The sequence below is a fragment of the Mya arenaria genome, chromosome 17 (assembly GCF_026914265.1).
Source record: "Mya arenaria isolate MELC-2E11 chromosome 17, ASM2691426v1".
NCBI lineage: Eukaryota > Metazoa > Mollusca > Bivalvia > Myida > Myidae > Mya > Mya arenaria.
In genome coordinates, this window is record NC_069138.1 from 2,263,218 (window position 1) to 2,284,760 (window position 21,543).

Below are 21,543 nucleotides of genomic sequence, written 5' to 3' on the forward strand. Positions count from 1 at the left end.
CCTGTCGGTTCGACATTGGTCCTTGTCACAGGGTGCTGACCCAGACACTGATGCCATGTGCCTTGTGTGTCTGTCGTTGGCCTGTCTGTACAACCTTGGTCCTTGTCAAGGATTCTAACCCAGTCACTGATGCCCTGTGCCTTGTGTGTCTCTCGTTGGCCTCTCGGTACGACCTTGGTCCTTGTCGCAGGGTTCTAGCCCAGTCACTGATGCCCTGTGACTTGTGTGTATGTCGTTAGCCTGTCGGTACGACCCTGGTCCTCGTCAAAGGGTTATAACCCAGTCACTGTTAACCTGTGACTTGTGTGTCTGTCGTCGGCCTGTCGGTACGACCTTCGTACTCATTACAGAGTTCTTGCCCAGTCACTGTTGCCCTGTGACTTGTCTTTCTGTCGTCGGTTTTCTGTTAGACATTGTCATGTTTTTTTTCAAACTCAGTCAATGTTGCCATGTCCCGTTAGGACTACGGTTTAACGTTGATCCCTGTCATGGGGATCCAACTCAATATATGTTGAAACTTTGTGTATCTCATGTTTGTTCTTTTCAATAGGCTCCGACTCAACCGCACGTCAAACAGTTGTATGACGAGCTAGTCCACTTACTAACAAACACTAGTTTATCGAATGCTCATGTTTTTTTTTATTGAATACAGGTATATTGCCATTAATTGAGTCCTAAATTAATCCCTGAATTAAATTCAATACTCAGTCGAATGAAGATACTTTCGTTTCAATTTGTTTAGAGATCTTCTTTCTACAGAGTGATTTGTTTTCAACGTGTATTTTATATTATTTTAATTATAACGTAAATATATCTACGAAATTATTGTATATTGGAAAATGTTGATATCCTTTTGTACGTTAAATGTGTTTCAAACTTTGACAATACGAGATGAGAAATTATGATGGTGATGGCCATTTTGGTGACAACAAAAGGTTTTGTTTCTAAGTCTAATGCATTCATTTCCTATCTTATCTTTAGGAGTATGCATGATTTAAGCTTATTTGTAGAATGAACATAATATTAATTTGTAAGAAATACAAGCCGCGACAAAAGAACTGCCTGTATATGAAGGCATTTTTTCTAGTGTTAGAGCCTCGTGCATGACATAATGAATCCGATATTGCATGGAATGTTAGTTAATTGATAGGGTATTTCTATAGTTTAAACTTTACTAATCTTGTTATATATATAACATATACGATACTAAGCTTGATAGTTATATCGTTAGCAGAGTCCTGTTTTTTGGAATATATTCCATTGCATGACCCCTGTTAAATATGTGAATTCTGATGTATTTAATATGTTGGATGGTTTTAACAAGGCTTGGTTGTTATTGTGATTTACTGAACATGTTACAAATAAGATTTTCAGGCGTTTCTGCTATTATTCATCGTGCTGACATTGTGTGAGTATTATAATTATGCATTTGTTTTTCATAACAAACCATAATCGCTTAATAATATCTCTTAAAATCTATAAAGCATGCTCGGTATGACCTCCTGTCGTATTAATATCGACTAAACTAAGTAATAAGCTATTACAATAAGTACCGCACAAATGTATCCTTTGTTCTTTGATCAGATAAAAGGTTGTGTTTTGTTCTTACGATTAATATGCTGATATCACTGTAATTGGTAGTGTAGGGCTCTACTAAATCGGTATCAAAATGAGAACTGATCGTAGGAAACGTTTTACAACTTAAAGTAATTGTTTCAAAAATCTGATTTTGCTTATGGTTTTCCGCCGCTACTGGCTAGGAATGAACACTATTATGTTCAGTTAATTCTCGGAAAGCTAAACATGTACGTCCATAGCAATTAACACATTTACAATAAAACAATGGCATACGAATTAATTGAAAAGAAAAAGCAAGTGAGGTCGTCTTTATTCGTGAGCTATAGTCATGTTATGTCATGAATAAAAGTTGTCCTAAGTTACAACATTTTATCGAATTATTTATATAACTGGACTTGCTATGTGTTTATCTGTGTCGTACACATATAAAGAGAACACAAAAATGGAAGACACATATATAGTGTTAACATATGGTGATCTCACATGTATAGAGTACATATGTTTACTGAACACCTACAAAGAGCACTCATATAGAGGTCGCTGGTATATTACTCACAGTAGTGAAGTAGTAGTAGTAGTAGTAGTAGTAGCAGTAGCAGTAGCAGTAGCAGTAGCAGTAGCAGTAGCAGTAGCAATAGCAGTAGTAGTAGTCTGGTACTGGTTATAGAGAGAAGCTTGTACGTTTCGAAATAAAATTGATCAAACTTTGTCATTGTAGAATTGACTATCCTAACTGTTCTACATTTGCAGTTTGTTGTTCATTTTTTTAACTGCCTCTGAAGAACCAACTGTTGGTATTATATCTTTATTGAGGATGAAATACCCAACACCAGTGTCTATGAAGAAGAGTTAAACAACTTTTTTTTCAAATTTAATTAAGATTATAAAATGGAAATCAAGGCCTGAGGCAATAATTCCAGTTTAGATATTGCTATCAAAACCGACTTCTGTGTATCGATATGATTAATTGAGCCTTTGATCGTTATTCAATCAAAATACATTTAAAGTCCTTTTATGTTTGAGTGGTGCTAACTATTTTTTGTATGAATATCCAAATGACTTCTCTTAAACTGTGTGATCCTTTTTAACCCCCGCAACGGTAATAAATAATTATGTTTGCAATTATATAATACACCACAAAACCGAAGGTATGAATTAAGCACGCACAACGTCATTTTGAAATTTGTATATCACGTGACTTTCTGAATACCTCAATGTATACTTATGATTTGCATTTTTTAACTAAGAAGTAATTGGTTTAAATAGTTTTCCGTTTAGTGCATCTGGACACACTCATTGTATCTTTATTTGTTTTTATGATATCGAAAATGTGGACAAATACAGGTATAGTATGGTTTACTTTAATGGGATGCGAACCCACGCCGGTAAAGTCCAGAGAAACGTAGTTGAACAACACCTAAACGACTAGACCACGAGGACTTTCATAAGTTTGGTCGATATTTGGACATGCTCAGCGTATATTTAAAACATCACGTGATAATGTAATTAAACCAATAACTCAACAGCAAAGCTGTAGTCGCTAATATAAAAACTATGGTCTTCAAAAACCAATAAATTGTATTATTTTATTTCGTCATACACAAACTAGTGTATTTTACAAACACCAGAGCAATTCCTGCGTCTGCGAGTTTCACTTAACAACATAATTGATACGTTTTTATTCAAAATAATACTTGCACTACATTTTCTTAAGAAACATGAGCTTAATTTTCTTTACTTGAAATTACATTGAGTATTTCTCTAGTTATTTCTCCGGTCTCCGGCAGCATCTCAGGTACTTTGCGCAAAGAGCTATGCTTCCCCTATTTATATACATCGTTAATAAATAATGAATCAATGATACAGTCAGGAATTTCGTTGTTTTTGTTACATTTCTTTTGAATAAAGCATCGACCTCGGGAATATATCAGACATAATATGAAACTCTATCGTACTTATATACTCACTTGTATTTGTTCTCAAATTATTCAATCCTAAGTTGCATTGGTATTTTAAGAAACATGAGATTAGTGGTTTATCTAACAAAGCATTTGAAACTAGACAGACAACAAATTGGCCTTAATTTTAATCAAGATCTTGCTCTAAGTACGGATTGTTTAAATCAGACATTTGGCAATAAATATTGCCTGTCATTCGTACAATAACACTTTAAACAAAATCCAAACCCATGTACGTATCGTCGTTCTGTCTTTTGTTTATCAAACACTTATCTATTAACGCAGCCGATACACAATGCTTGGAGGAAGTATAATTTCATGCAAACGTTATTGACTTTGTGAATGATCTGAAACGAAAGAAATATCTTGATTTTGCAACATACAGAACAGAATGTTTATTTAACTTAAGCATATACAGCTCATCGTTATAAACACAGAATGCAAAAATGAAAAAATAGCATGCATGTGATAAATAAGTAATGTGTGTAACAAATAAGTAATGCGTATGGATATTTTGGTAACTACACCAACAATAAATATGATATACACAAAACTAACACATTTAACACCAATATAATGTGAGAATGTCTTATAAAATATCATATATTTATGTCTCTTATCTTAAAAGCCTTAATACAGAAAATAGCTAATTTTATTTACAGCGTTTTTTTATCAGACTTTAGTAATGATATAAATTTAATCATACTGGGATTTCTAACATAGTATCTGGGAATATAAGTCTGTAGGATATCACTATACATTGGGCAGACAAGAACAAAATGAAACTCGTCTTCTATATCGTTTAAATGGCACAGTGTGCATTTTCGATCTTGTCTAGGGATATTGTTATGTCTACCTAGTTCAATATACAAATTATGCGAGGACAATATGAGTTTAGCTAAAACATTTCTATATTTTATATTATCCAGTTATACCATGCGGTTAGACAATTGGAACGTATATTTAACTTCCTTATATAAATACAATGATGAATGCGTCTCCATGGTAGCTAGCCAGTTAGTTATGTATACTTCTCTTAATCGATTTCGAAACATGGGGACAAATAAATTTATATTAACCGCCTCAGGGAATAACCACACATCTGCATAACCGGCTGACTGAAGTATACTTCTTACTTTAGAGACCCAGTTTATAGTCTGTGGGTTATCATCAAGATCCCTGTATTAATCCTTTAATATTGCCCTGAGGATACAATTTTCTCCCACCTCAGATAAGTAGATTGAATAATTTAACCATGCTAGAAATTCTTATCTTGCCCACGGGCGAAGATAAAATGCCCGTATGGAACTCCTTTTTTATGGTCACCACATTGTAGTTACCTCCCCTGTTGAAGACTGTCGTTTGTAGCATCAATGAAACCTTGTCTTGTGGAAATATTTAGAATGCTAATTAATTATTTATCGCTTCAAATGTCACAATAAAACAGTTTTCACGCACCTTTCAAGAAATAATGCTTCACTCTCCTTTGAACTATTTAAAGACCGATTTGACTATTTACATCATCTGAATCACTGGGCGCATAACCATGACAACCACGAATTATTGCATATCCATACGCAATTATCTTCACTAAGCACAAAAGAGTTCCAGCAAAAAATACATTTTTACCTATTTTTGTTTTACTGAGGTGGGAGAAAAAGCATCTACCATAGCCGCTCGTGTAAGATAGGTTCATCCCGACCCTCGCGCAGGGTGTTTTGCGGAAACTCGGTAAACCTCGTTTCCGCAAAACACCCTACGCTCGGGTCGGAATGAACCTATCTTACACTCTCGGCCATGGAAGATACTTATAATCTTTTTTATCTTTGTATAATATAAGAAAATACTTAATAACGCGAATATGTCTCTCAATATATAGCGGAAATCTTACTAGCTCTCCATAGAGTGACAATTAATTTGTGGAGGGCTTGACATTAAGAATCCACTTGCAAAATTGCCTATCTCCATACGCAGTAATTTGTAAGGTAAGATAATATTTATCTAAATTGAAATCAAGCGTCTAATGTAAGAGGACATGTAGTCAAATATGGTTTAAAGAACTAGTCATGCAGTCATATATCAGTTTGATCGTAAGCACAATGTTCAGCACACACGCATTTCTCATATTTGAGATCCTATCTTCGAACCCTCGAAAAAAAAACACACATTTTAAAAATATTTGAACTTCACTTTCATAGCTTTCATGACATGTATAGCCAATCAATAAATAAACAAAAATAGGTTTGTTTAATATTTCATGCTGATGAATAAATGAGAATGTGAAAATGTTAATATATTAGCATTTGTATTTTTGACAAGCAATCATCCCTAAATCATATCTTGAAATCCATGTCACAAACCCGGTGCGACCTCGAGGCGGTATCAATAGCTTTTTTAAGAAGATATCACAATGCGTCAGAAACCCTATCGTGTGTTTATTGATCCATTTAAGCGCTTACGAAACATGACGCAATAAACATAATACTTGATTTCTATTGAGCGAGTAAATGTTAAAAGCGGCGAATACGTTTCTGTTTCCAGTTAACATTATTGCATTCAAAATGTTACGAATTTGAGAGACTTATTGGCCCAAATGCTGGAAGAAAATTTTATATATTCTAGGATTTGAACTACAGTAAAGCTGCGGTCGTTGGAGAACCGGCGGTCCTTCCTTCTAGTTTCATATAAAATATACCTACGCTGCATCGAAACCTAAATATGTCGAGGAGTCGAGCAATATAGTCAGTCCCAAGTATACAAATCATGCACAAAACCTAATGGCTCCCTCGAGGTCATAAGTTCACACTTTTTCCCGAACGTGTGTTTAAAATAAACAAACAATTGCAAGGTGTTTAAATTTCGCAAGTTGTAAAAATTGCAATGACAGTTGAAAGGCAATTTGATAAGGCGTCATTAGCCGTTTATCACTGTGTACGCATGACCGTTAGTAGTTGATCAGGGCATTTGAGAAGATATTTATGAGAAGTTAATGACGAGAAGTAAATTGTGAAAAATGTAAATGAGTAATAAAATTATGAATAAACACTACCATATCAATCCAAAATCGGAATCTCTGAATAGAATTCCTTCTTGTCAATTTGCTTTGCAATATGGCATCTTTGAAAAAAATAAACATTTCCATTTATTCATTTATTGATAATTTTTACATTTAGTATACGACAGCCTTTGAACAAATGAGTGATTTCCACAGCGCAACACATAATCGGTGTTATAGTAAACAGTCGGTTTGACGACTTCAAACTTAGAATACACTGATATATCATAACAGACTTGAAAGTTTAAATTCGGGTCGTACGAAACATCAGTGTGTTTTATTGTTCAATAACATATTGTTTTAAAAAGTAAATCGTTTGCTTCTAATACACCATTCTTTTCTTAAAACAAAATTAAGTCAGAGATGCAATTATATGTAAGCATTTGTAGCAGTTATTTTTTATCTTTATTGGTCTTTCCCAGTATTCAAAAGTCATGTACGAAATCAATTATAAATATACATTGTCCAATGAAATATACAAGTTGAATCTTTATTTTGGAAAAAAATGGGATTTATCGGACGACTGACAAACAAGCACTTATCTCATATGAGAATAACCTAAAAACATTTTAAATCTGGCCTTATACTGTCCGCTATTGAGCTAGCCATTATAGGGTCTCGGTAGAGTGTCTGTCCGTTGAACGAAGATTGCTGATTCGATTTCTTATTGCTCTACTATGCACGTTTGTGCAGTCCGTTCCAAAGACCAAACTTACATAATCGTAGCTAACATCTTTGTAAATACAATCAATATATAAATAGTGGACAGGAAAAAGAACACCATGTATGTACATTCGTTTTAGCCAAGTGTCATATTAATATACATTTTTTCCTGGCAAAACCGTTTTCGGGCTTTTTTATATGACACGATTGTTTTGTTTCCTTGATTTTAATTTTACATTTCTGTTTATTTTTATTTAAATTTCTTTATAAACGACATGTTTAACGTAATGATCAAAGCAAATATTCCAAAAATATATAATCGTAAAATCAAACCCTAATTACGGTCACATTAAAAAGTAGTATAAATTTTGATTAAATAAACATTATGCTTCTTAATATGGATTGAGTATGTGTGTCTGGCTTATGTTGTAGAAACATTTTATCTTGAACACATACACCGTATGAATATTATACGTATTGTTTTACACAAATAATACAATAAGTTCCAAAGCTTAAGGAGTACAACATCAGACTAATAAATTGAATACAAAGTGATAATTCATAAATTTACTCAACAGAATTCTAAGTCAATTATAAATGCTGCTCTAGTTATTTGTAGGCGTTTTTTTATCATGCAAACATTACACTTTATTTAGAAGTGTTAGTAGCTATAATCGACCATTTCTCAAATTCATGTTGAACCCTATACGCCTCTTCCTCGCAGCTTTTGAGAAGCTTGTGAAGTGTAAAGGCGCATATAGGAACACTTGCCATTGCGGATATGACGTTTCCAAGAATTGGAACAAAGCCTTTCAAAACGCTCTCTGCCGCTTCAGATGAAGTAAGTTCCGCACAAAGCGCAATCATAAGTCGTGAAGCACTTGCACCTGCATAAATGAAATGTGTTTCTACATTTGTTTTCTTACACAGTTCTTCCAAAGGAATATTCATTTTTTTAGCCAACGTTTTCATTGATCTTTCGTCTGTTTGAAGTTGCTCTTTGTATAGTTGAACCTCAAGAATTATCGCCCCGATTTCGCAGGAGAAGCCAGCGCCTGGGATTGGTACTAATGAGCCCATCGAAGCTGCAAGTGCCACGTAGTTTATCCTCGATTTCAATGTCTTTACTTTTTCTTTCATCAGGTTCAAGGTGATAGCTGACAACGAGAAAATCAGAGTCTGCCTTTTTAATTTCGGAACGTCTGCAATCAGTCGTTCCATCAGTATTTCGAAGTCGTATGATTCACATGGAATACTTCGTCTAGCATTCCAGTTATTGTCAATAAGAAAAATAATTTTGTTCGACACTCCGTCCTTCGACAGTTGAGTGTGTATTGAGTCTCTAATTTTGGCTTGTAATTCTTTCGAATCGTGAGTGTCAGGGTTGATTGTGCTATCATTCAATATATCAAGATCGATTTTCGTTCTTACGAAATAGAATTTTCTTCCGCGTTTCTCTATTTCTTTTATAAGCCACAACTCATTTTCAGTAAAACTTCCACTCGTCACCATTATGAAAAAGTCATACTTTTTAAAATCAATGGCTTCAAGATATGTGTCCTTCGGAAATTTGGAAGTTCCAACACCGGGCAGGTCCCAAAACGATAGTGATTTATGCTTTGGATGTTGGTATTCCATGAGCTCCAAGGTTGTCTGTGTGCATCCCACTTGTGCACTGCCTTTGTCCCCAGCCTTTTGTCGTAACATTGCATTGATGAATGATGACTTTCCCGCTCCTGTTTCTCCGATGACAGCAAAGATTACATTTATGTTTTGCCATTTGTTTAAGTTGCAATGTATCATCTCTTGAAGTGCATGGATACCACTCTCTTTGGCTATAGCTTCACACCTCTTTATTTGATCTTCGGTCAAGGCATTTTTGTCCTAGTTGTTTCGATATAAAACATGTTTTATTTTAATATTTTCGCTATTTATACAACTAGTTGAGTTAAATAATTAAACAATATTATCATAAATGGTATATACTTTGCAGTACAGACATTTACATTTTGGTCTCTGCTTTCATGCTCAATCTCTTACCAATATTTTTCAACACAGTTCAAATATCATAGATGATATTTGTTGATTTCAGTGTCAGATCGAATTTTATTTCAAGAGTGACATAGCAATTAAATCATTTGTAAATGAGTGGCGAAGTCGAGAGCGTAAAAACCAGTTGTTCTTTGATCTGGAGTGAAATAAAATTATGTTTCTTTAATGGTTATTTCTGTATTGTTATTACTTTTTCGTATTTTAAATTTCACATTCCTTGAAAAGAGTGCTTTATACGCCGCTACCCTTTGGATGCCCCGCACACAAAATTATAGGTAGTGACGTATCTGTCTATTTTCCATTTTCCGGCTCATAGATAAAATGTTCTCCAATAAATGTTTATAGTTAATTATCTATTCGTTTTAGTCCACATTTTTTATGAAAATTAAGTTATGAACTTTTAAAAATGCTGTTTCCCAGGTAATATCGGTAGGTTGTTGACATATTTTGAGGCTGAGTGGGGTCAAAAATCGTAAGTTAATTGTTAATAGTTGTGTAAACTTTCCGGGAATAGTTTTCGTATTACGTATTACATCGGCAAACAGTTAAAAAAATGAACAATGACATAACATAGTATTTATGTTCGAATATTTGTTTTCGTATGTAATTTGTTTTGTATGAAAGCAAAAGCTCGAACATGCAGCTTCAAAGTTAAAGAAAACGTTTAAAGAACAAGATTACCATTTTTCTAATAACCCGTCATGTGTTTATTTTTAAATATATCTTTTTTAAATGTCTGCAAACTTTTTTTAAATTTCAAATAAAATATTTTGGCAACATATTCTGGTTCAAAAGGGGAGTGTTTTGATCAAGGATAAGTAACTACAAAAAAATAATCCCTAGTATTTCTATACCTTATTTTTCTTCTTGTGAGATGTATTTTTATACGTGGAAAAATCATTTGATACATACCTTTTCTAAATCATTAATCTGATCCTCCTCGAAGTCGCTACCTGTGGCCAAACCTATCGGTAGAAAGAAAGTAAATATTAGTTTAGATGATTGTTTCAATGGCAGCGATGGCCTAGATTTCAATGTTTCGGTCTCTAGAAAACATGGTTAATGGTTTTATCTCAAACCTGGGCCCTTAATTGGCTAGTAATGTTATCTTGATAATTGTGATAATGTTAACGTTTGAGGCTTGTCAAGCAAACAAGCAAAAATATTTTTAGATAAAAGGCTAATTGTTTGCTGAATACTACAATGTCAAATGCTTGTGTTCAACTAATTTCCTGAGAGAAACGGTGATGGCGTATTATCAAGCTTTTATACATATAGCATATGAATTAATATAGCATTTGAAATTTGACCAAACATACCTGACTGTGTTTGTCTGTTATTTCCATGTTTCTCTTCTTTTCTCGTCAGATAAAGATAACCCAGTGCGAGAAGTATGCACAACACAAGACATTGGAAAAAATACTCGAACAACTGAAATATAAATGCAACCTCCATTTATTGTTAATTTATTTAATGAAAGCTAATGTCATCAAGCTAATGTCATCATTATTTATGAAGCAAGCACAGACTAACATCCGGGATGGCAATACGTTCAATGAAGAACGATACCATCACAGGAAATGTAATGCATGATCTATTTTTACGGCCGTTATAGTGACCATTATCCAAAAAAAAAGCATTTTTCGTATAACTTAAGGTTAAATCATTCAAACGACTATCTCATTTAAAACCGGTTCCCTTTTAGGATAAATGTAATATGAAACAGATAACAAAATTCTGACAAAATGAGATAGCAGATTTTAATATTTAAGTTTTAAATTGATGTTTTAGGCATTTTTCTTAAGCCGTTAGTAGGGTTTAAGCCATAAAACATTATTTTTTGAACGGAAATATGAAAATATACGAGATGATTTTTTGTCTGCAATCTTATACCATCTCTTTGCATGCAATATTTTGCTCTTTCCAAGACAAATAATAAAAAAAAATGTAAAAATGTTGAGAGTGTAACTTGAGTAATGCATATGTATATGATTCGCATTCACATTTTATTACAATTATTATTTTTTAAATAAAACAAACACGTCACGTACCAAAGATAACATTGTTTCGTCAAATGGTCATGGATAACCTGAAATGTTAAATGAACAACATAAATATGTGTATAGGATCAGTCAAGAGTCGTTATATAACAAGCACTTCTGCTAATTGTTATCACGGTTGACTATCTAATTTGTAAGCATGAGTGTTATAACTCGGTTACTAATATGCATGTTTTAGACCTGTCCGAGTTATCGGATCATTGCCCGATTACGTTTAGTATAAATATTCATAATACGTTGATTGATAATAGTTCTGTGCACAAAAATAAAGTAGTTTGGAATACAGAACAAAGGGACATATTTTATGAGAATTTACATAAAAATTCCTAGTTATTTAATGAAATAAATACTGATTTGTTGTCTGGTTATATGTCTCTTGATGATTGTATGGAAACATTTTAAAATACTGTTTACGATATATCGTTTAAATGCTTTGGTAAAACATATGTTACAAAGGCTTCAAAATCCCGATACAAATGTCCTTGGTTTGTTGAAAATTGTAAAAAGAGCAAGGATTTATTTTTAAAAGCCAAGCGATTATTGTCTCTAAATAACAGTGATATAAATAAGATTGCTTTTCTTACTGCACGACGTAATTTTGCTGCAGCTAAGAGAAAATCTAAAGGATTGTTTTATAGCCAGGAAAAATCAAAGTTGTCTAAAATGAGTACATCTTCTCCACGCATATTTTGAAAATATATTAAAAAATTCAGAAGTACCTCAAGCAGCAATAATTCTGTAAATGCTGATGACTTTTTAAAACATTTTTCTAAAGTATCAAATTGTATTGAAGGGCAATTTAATAGGGATGATCACGATTACGTGTCACGTAACGCCAACGCTCACTTGACTTTCGTGATAGTTCCTCCAGTAACCAACCAACAACTGTTCAAGTGTTCTAAGTCTTTATTGTTCAACGTTCTTTCTAAGTATAATAATCAGTATATAATACAGCATGACATTTAAGGTAATCCCGCATCCTAACTGCCGTCCATTAAGGACCCAAGGCCGGTCTCCTTGCCGTGCCTAAACGCACTCTGTTTTCACATCCCAAATCATCTCTTTTATACTAATTTGTACTAATTTGTTGTCTACCTATGACAGCTTTACAACCACAGGAATACACGTTTTTGTAATTAACATGACGATTTTGTACATTTGTACCAGGTCGGCTGTCAACCATCTTCATATTCAAATGACAATCAAATATGCCCTACATTACTAAACATGCAGTATGTAGACACATATCCATTTAATTAAATCTTAATTATATCTTAATTATAACGTATTACGTCACATTCTATAGTATTAAACTCTGTTGCGTGACATTCGTCCCTTTTTTATCAAGATTTTTAAGAAAATTTTTGCGTCAACCCCAAACAATGGTTATAATTGAATAGATAAATAAAATCGTAAGAAACTATGTTTCTCAACCCCAAACAGGTAAATTAAAAAAAGTAATTCTGACAAAAAAAAAAAAATACGCAAAAGAAAATCTGTGCCTAAATCTCAAACAATGATATCAAATTGTATAGATACCGTCCCTTTTTAATGCAAGATTTTCTTTTCGTAAGCAATAGAAAGTAAACTGACACGTTTTTTGTCAAAATGTCTGACATAATATAGACTAATTGGTAATTAGCCCTCAGGTAATTAATAAACATAGTTAACAATTAGAAAATAACACTGCAGATTGAGTACAAGTAATTAACACTGACAGTACTGTTGTCAAATTTGGTAATTAGTCAATGTTTTATGTAGCGCTGTTTTTCATGTTATCATTCTGAAGACAGGGAATCATCGTTGTTGTTGTTGCTGCTGCCGTGTTGTTGTAGATGTAGAGTTTATAGCCAAGGGGTTGTTTGATTGTAGAATGTCCCCAACGACTCGAAATGTTCTGCCATTATACGACTGCTAATTCCGGAAGTGTACTTAGATAGATCTGTGCAAGTGTTCATGTTATTGAAGATGCTAACGATCTCAAGTTGGTGTTGTCCATCACACAGGAATCATCACGGTCCTAAAGACTTGATCATGTGACGTCAAGCCGAGCACAGGTCATACGAGAATGTGTGCTTAGCTCCTCTGGATATTCCGAAGTGTAACCAATTGGTTAGCACATCACATACGCAATACCAGAATATAGTTCGATCCTTTATGAAACACCGATGACCACTTAACACAATATCGCCACTAGGTATATTATCTCGATATCCGCTGAAGAATAATGTTGATATTGACTGTTCGTATCACGTGACATATTACCTGTACTTTTACCTTTCATTGACATAGGTGTTGCTATTACCATGAAATTTTGTGTTGATATTTTCAAGCAGGCTTATATTTTGAAAGTGGCCCCATTTATAATTAATTACTGTATCTGCGTGTAAGTGTTTTGTATGTTTGATTTAATGAATGTTTGTCCTAAGTTTTCTGTGAACGTTTTATTTTCATGAACGACATTTTATTTTATTAAAAACCTTTTTATGCAATATTTTACAAAGCTTATATGTTAGCTTTACCACACTAAAACACCCATTTATTCAACATGTGCATTACTTCCGTTCTGTCCTGCTTATCAGCAGATATCTAACAGATATTTCGAACAAGATTGAAGATTCGGTATGTTTATCATTTGACAACTTTTAATCTCATAATTATTCCATTATTTTAAGAAAACTAATACATAAGTGATTCAATTAATTTATTAAATAACTCACACCCTAATGTGACTTCACAGGAGTCCAACAATTTTGTTGAAATTCAATATCTTGAACGTATCATCTCCAATCACTTTTAAGAAACCTGGTCTTTCTTGACCACTATCTTTGTTTATCTTTTTTACATCTTTGTACATCTTCATAGTTATAAGAAAGCTAAACTCTAGCTTAACATGTTACCATCATGCTTATCATCTGATAACTTACAACTTTATAATTGATTCATTAGTTTTACCAAACTAATCTGTGAGTTACTTAAATAATTTAATTAGATTACTTACTACCTAACAAACAATTTAATTAGTGATTTCGAAATTGAAAATAACTTGCCGTATTCAGGCGATACACTTATATAATGACATCTAAGAAATTACTTTTCGTTTTGCACGCTTTCTCTCTCAGACCTTACTATGATCCAAACAATGATTTATTTATATGATTTTTAAAACTTTAAAACCATCACCAATTTACTCAAAATAATATAAAATGATATATTGACAAAATACTACATTTATTTACACGACTATAAACTTACTTAATTTTAATGATTTCATATCATTAATGTCAAGTTAATTACAGGTAACATTGACTTCATTTACCTATCTGATTTGTTTGACAATTACTTACAGTTACATGACAACTGAAGTAATAAAACCTGCCATTTTTCTCCTTCTTCGACATAAAAAATATTTCATTTTGTATTATCTTCAGTGTTTGCACTAAACCCTGAGTATAAGTCATTATTTTTTTGTATTTATGCAACTTTCATTAATGTTAGACCTGCTAAATAAGTTTACTCAAATTCTTTTAATTAAATGACTTAGTTTTCTTTTTCATCTAGTTATTCAATAATGTACTTAAATGATTCTTCGTTTGCATTTAACAACGTTTTTTTCACACCTGTTTTACTTTTTTTTATCGAATTTCTCAATATTTTTATCTTTGTTACCTTAAATACTCATTCTTTAGTTTATTCTTATTTAAATCAAATGGTTTTATTGTACTAAATAATGTGGAACGTTGTTAAGTCAGAAATTAGATTACTTAGGGGTTCCTTCAAAAGAACAGCTTTGCTCTGATTGCATTTATTAAACAATGGGCGACTAGTGTTGAGGTGTATGGTTGTACAATGGGCGACTAGTGTTGAGGTGTATGGTTATACAATGGGCGACTAGTGTTGAGGTGTATGGTTATACAATGGGCGACTAGTGTTGAGGTGTATGGTTATACAATGGGCGACTAGTGTTGCGGTGTATGGTTGTACAGTGGGCGACTAGTGTTGAGGTGTATGGTTGTACAATGGGCGACTAGTGTTGAGGTGTATGGTTATACAATGGGCGACTAGTGTTGCGGTGTATGGTTGTACAGTGGGCGACTAGTGTTGAGGTGTATGGTTGTACAATGGGCGACTAGTGTTGAGGTGTATGGTTGTACAATGGGCGACTAGTGTTGAGGTGTATGGTTATACAATGGGCGACTAGTGTTGCGGTGTATGGTTGTACAGTGGGCGACTAGTGTTGAGGTGTATGGTTGTACAATGGGCGACTAGTGTTGAGGTGTATGGTTGTACAATGGGCGACTAGTGTTGAGGTGTATGGTTATACAATGGGCGACTAGTGTTGCGGTGTATGGTTGTACAGTGGGCGACTAGTGTTGAGGTGTATGGTTGTACAATGGGCGACTAGTGTTGAGGTGTATGGTTCTACAATGGGTGACTAGTGTTGAGGTGTACGGTTATACAATGGGCGACTAGTGTTCAGGGGTATGGTTATACAATGGGGGACTAGTGTTGATGTGTATGGTTATACAATGGGTGACTTGTGTTCAGGGGTATGGTTATACAATGGGCGACCAGTGTTGAGGTGTATGGTTATACAATGGGTGACTAGTGTTGAAGTGTATGGTTGTACAATGGGCGACTAGTGTTGAGGTGTATGATTATACAATGGGCGACTAGTGTTGAGGTGTATGATTATACAATGGGTGACTAGTGTTGAGGTGTATGATTATACAATGGGCGACAAGTGTTGAGGTGTATTATTATACAATGGGCGACAAGTGTTGAGTTGTATGGTTATACAATGGCTGACCAGTGTTGATGTGTATGATTATACAATAGGCGACTAGTGTTGAGGTGTATGGTTGTACAGTGGGCGACTAGTGTTGAGGTGTATAAATATACAATGGGCGACTAGTGTTGAGGTGTATGGTTGTACAGTGGGCGATTAGTGTTGAGGTGTATGATTATACAATGGGCGACTAGTATTGAGGTGTATGGTTGTACAGTGGGTGACTAGTGTTGAGGTGTTTGATTATACAATGGGCGACTAGTGTTGAGGTGTATGGTTGTACAGTGGGCGACTAGTGTTGAGGTGTATGATTATACAATGGGCGACTAGTGTTCAGGGGTATGGTTATACAATGGGCGACTGGTGTTGAGGTGTATGGTTATACAATGGGTGACTAGTGTTGAGGTGTATGGTTGTACAATGGGCGACTAGTGTTGACTTGTATGGTTGCAAAAGGGCGACAAGTGTTGAGGTATATGATTATGCAATGGGCGACTAGTGTTGAGGTGTATGATTATACAATGGGCGACTAGTGTTGAGGTGAATGGTTATACAATGGGTGACTAGTGTTGAGGTGTATGTTTATACAATGGGCGACAAGTGTTGAGGTGTATGATTATACAATGGGCGACTACTGTTGCGGTGTATGGTTGTACAGTGGGCGACTAGTGTTGAGGTGTATGGTTGTACAGTGGGCGACTAGTGTTGAGGTGTATGATTATACAATGGGCGACTAGTGTTCAGGGGTATGGTTATACAATGGGCGACTGGTGTTGAGGTGTATGGTTATACAATGGGCGACTAGTGTTGATGTGTATGGTTACACAATGGGCGACTAGTGTTGAATTGTATGGTTGCAAACGGGCGTCTAGTGTTGAGGTGTATGATTATACAATGGGCGACTAGTGTTGAGGTGTATGATTATGCAATGGGCGACTAATGTTGAGGTGTATGATTATACAATGGGCGACAAGTGTTGAGGTGTATAATTATACAATGGGCGACAAGTGTTGAGGTGTATGGTTATACAATGGGTGAGTAGAGTTGAGGTGTATGATTATACAACAGGCGACTAGTGTTGAGGTGTATTAATGTACAATGGGCGACTAGTGTTGAGGTGTATTGTTATACAACAGTCGACTAGTGTTGAGTTGTATGGTTATACAATAGTCGACTAGTGTAGAGGTGTATGGTTGTACAATGGGCGACTAGTGTTGAGGTGTATGGTTATACAATAGTCGACAAGTGTTGAGGTGTATAGTTATACAATGGGCGACTAGTGTAGAGGTGTATGGTTGTACAATGGGCGACTAGTGTTGAGGTGTATGGTTGTACAATGGGCGACTAGTGTTGAGGTGTATGGTTGTACAATGAGCGACTAGTGTTGAGTTGTATGGTTGTACAATAGTCTCTAGTGTTGAGGTGTATGGTTATACAATGGGCGACTAGTGTAGAGGTGTATGGTTGTGCAATGGGCGACTAGTGTTGCGGTGTATGGTTGTACAGTGGGCGACTAGTGTTGAGGTGTATGGTTGTACAATGGGTGACTAGTGTTGAGGTGTATGGTTGTAGAATGGTCGACTAGTATTGAGGTGTATTGTTGTACTATGGTCGACGAGTGTAGAGGTGTATGGTTGTACAATGGGCGACTAGTGTTGGGGTGTATGGTTGTACAATAGTCGACTAGTGTTGAGGGGTATGGTTGTACAATGGGCGACTAGTGTTGAGGTGTATGATTATACAATTTGCGACTAGTGTAGAGGGGTATGGTTGTACAAAAGTCGACAAGTGTTGAGGTGTATGGTTGTACAATGGTCGACTAGTATTGAGTTGCATGGTTATACAATGGGCGACTAGTGTTGAGGTGTATGGTTATACAATGGTCGACTAGTGTTGAGGTGTATGGTTATACAATGGGCGACTAGTGTTGAGGTGTATGGTTATACAATGGGCGACTAGTGTTGAGGTGTATTGTTGTACTATTGGCGACTAGTCTTGAGGTGTATGGTTATACAATGGTCGACTAGTGTTGAGGTGTATGGTTATACAATGGGCGACTAGTGTTGAGGTGTATGGTTATACAATGGGCGACTAGTGTTGAGGTGTATAGTTGTACTATTGGCGACTAGTCTTGCAGTGCATGGTTGTACAATGGGCGACTAGTGTTGAGGTGTATGGTTATACAATGGGCGACTAGTGTTGAGGTGTATTGTTATACAATGGGCGACTAGTGTTGAGGTGTATGGTTATACAATGGGCGACTAGTGTTGAGGTGTATTGTTGTACTATTGGCGACTAGTCTTGAGGTGTATGGTTATACAATGGTCGACTAGTGTTGAGGTGTATGGTTATACAATGGGCGACTAGTGTTGAGGTGTATGGTTATACAATGGGCGACTAGTGTTGAGGTGTATTGTTGTACTATTTGCGACTAGTGTTGAGGAGTATGGTTGTACAATGGGCGACTAGTGTTGAGGTGTATTGTTGTACTATTTGCGACTAGTGTTGAGGAGTATGGTTGTACAATGGGCGACTAGTGTTGAGGTGTATGGTTATACAATGGGCGACTAGTGTTGAGGTGTATGGTTATACAATGGGCGACTAGTGTTGAGGTGTATTGTTGTACAATGGGCGACTAGTGTTGAGGTGTATGATTATACAATGGGCGACTAGTGTTGAGGTGTATGGTTATACAATGGGCGACTAGTGTTGAGGTGTATGGTTATACAATGGGCGACAAGTGTTGAGGTGTATGGTTATACAATGGGCGACTAGTGTTGAGGTGTATGATTATACAATGGGCGACTAGTGTTGAGGTGTATGATTATACAATGGGCGACTAGTGTTGAGGTGTATGGTTATACAATGGGCGACTAGTGTTGAGGTGTATGGTTATACAATGGGCGACTAGTGTTGAGGTGTATTGTTGTACAATGGGCGACTAGTGTTGAGGTGTATGGTTATACAATGGGCGACTAGTGTTGAGGTGTATTGTTGTACAATGGGCGACTAGTGTTGAGGTGTATGGTTATACAATGGGCGACTAGTGTTGAGGTGTATGGTTATACAATGGGCAACTAGTGTTGAGGTGTATGGTTATACAATGGGCGACTAGTGTTGAGGTGTATGGTTATACAATGGGCGAATGGTTTTACAATTGTAGACCGATGCTGAGGTGAATAGTTATACAATAGTCGCCTGGTGCCTAGGTGAATGGTTATACAATGGTCTATTAGTGCTGAGGTGAATAGGTATACAATAGTCGACCAATGCTCAGGTTTATGGTTATTAAATAGTCGACCGATGCTGAGGTGAATAGTTATATTCATATTTGCATAATTGTCCTCTGACATATTTTGTTTTATCGTCTGTACATAACACCGAGTCTTTAAATCATATCACAAAACAGCCTTCTCATCATTGTAAGATATATAACGTGAATGCATAAATCCACATTTACAAAAACGTTATTGTTTCTACCAAGACACAGTCAATGAAGCAAAGGTGTACTTGTGGGTGGACTGTGTTACGGGGATTTCTATCACGCTCTAAAATACGGATGTTTCGATTCAGCTTAAATCACCAGACAAATAACCTTACTGTGGAGTGAGAATTTGCAAGATTTAAGTCTGAGATCTAAGGCTCGGTGATATAATCAAAGCGGTTCATTTTACATAGTTTCATCAGGGAGCAATTTTTAAGCTATTTACAGACTTAATAATCGTAAACAGGGTAATGATATTTAACGGCTTTGTATTTTTCTTCTGTTGACTTGAGTGCAAATAGTTTCGTAAGTGTTTAAATGTTATTGTGTAAGTTTGTAAAAGTAATTGCAATCGACTGAAAGCTTTTTGTTGCTACCAAGTTTTTGAAATTTAAATCAATTATTTACACTCAGCAGAACAAAGATCAGTCCGTGGGCCCAGTATTATATATTATTCAAAACGTCCGTGCGAAAATTTATTAAAATATGTATCTTGCTAACAATAGCTTTGACATATTTTGTTATCCGACAGACACTGCTGTTGTAAACAAACCAAAAAAAACCTGTCTGAACAGTTCGAAAAGATAAATATTTTTTTCAATGCAGTTGAATCAATGTTTTTTTCAATTTTTATTTTTGCATACCCTTTCAAAATTAACATTTTGATTACAAATAAATCAGTATGGAAGTGTCGGTTGTTTTATAAAAAATACAGGTGTATTTCCATTTAGAAAAATAAACAGGAAAAATTTAGCAAAGTCTCAATTTAATTTATTTTACAAAACACTTATTCCGCAAAGTAAGTTTTGAAACTCTAGAAAAGGACTTTCAAAACATTCCGTACCAATTGAACAAGAAAACTCGTAACTAATTTGTCATTTAACGGTTACAAAATAGTGCTAATTTCCTATACACTTCAGCTTTATGATAGGCACATTTGAATTTAAAAAGAAGACATTCATCAAGTTAAAAAGTTAAACTCTAGACCTAGGATTTGTCCTAAAAGATGTACTCGTACTAATTCTTTAAATATTCCAAATAGGATGAATAAATGTTAAAACCAATGGTTCTTATGAAGGATTCTGAGTCCAATTTGAAAGAAAGATGCATAAAACACGTTATTTTCTACCTCATGAGACGGTAATAGTTCACAGCCAATATTTTATTACTAACCAATCATTTAATACTTTTCGTTTTGGGAAGGAGATGGGATTAATTGGCTAGTGGGTTCTATAATTAACTAATTCGGAACTCAATGACACGTTCATAAAAATAGACAAATTGGGAATCTATAAACCTTATTTATCAGGATCTGCAGGGCGGATCCAGAAGTGAAGTTATAGCGACTGTAACTTAGGGGCGAATGCTTTAGACTTGCGCACCTTCGTAAGAACATCTTTGTTTTCTTTTAACTTGTTGGTGGGGGTGGGGTTTAAGGGTTTTCTTCCATAAAAAAAGTTTAGGGGAAGGGGGCTAAATCTACAAAAGTATGATGCAGACATTTTGGATTATAATATATGATGGATTAGGGTTTAGAACCATCTATATGCGGAAATGTGAATAACACCTGGATTCATGCAAAAAAGCAAAAACAATCCAAACATTGACAAACGAAATGCGAAAATTATTAACAATAATCAATACTCACAAAGAAATATTTTAAAACATGAACATACCTTCTGAAATGAAATCCATTTCCACCGAAAGCTTTAATACTTATCACTAAACATCTTTCTTTCAAATGACTTCCCACTATCATTAATTTACGATTAAGTCTAGATTTTTCATGAAACCTTATGACGTGGAGATATTAATTTCCATAATGCAAATGCCGCGCATTGTACTCAAAACAGTCGGCACTAAATTAACCACTGTAACTTGATTGGTGGATTTAAATGAAAAAC

At 35.0% G+C, this 21,543-nt stretch overlaps 1 protein-coding gene across 2 annotated transcripts in view; it reads right to left on the minus strand.

Annotated features, from left to right (window-relative positions):
* Window positions 1-3,906: 3,906 nt before the first annotated feature.
* LOC128224410 (interferon-inducible GTPase 1-like) overlaps window positions 3,907-21,543 on the minus strand; it is a 28,447-nt gene continuing 10,810 nt past the window's right edge. For both annotated transcript variants that reach the window (XM_052934241.1, XM_052934240.1), the window contains 4 exons: window positions 11,358-11,395; window positions 10,626-10,737; window positions 10,219-10,271; window positions 3,907-9,138 (listed from right to left, as the gene is read on the minus strand). In XM_052934241.1, coding sequence (XP_052790201.1) covers window positions 7,903-9,138; window positions 10,219-10,271; window positions 10,626-10,737; window positions 11,358-11,369 — 1,413 coding nt within the window. In that variant the 5' untranslated portion in view covers window positions 11,370-11,395 and the 3' untranslated portion in view covers window positions 3,907-7,902. The remainder of the gene's footprint in view (window positions 9,139-10,218; window positions 10,272-10,625; window positions 10,738-11,357; window positions 11,396-21,543) is intronic.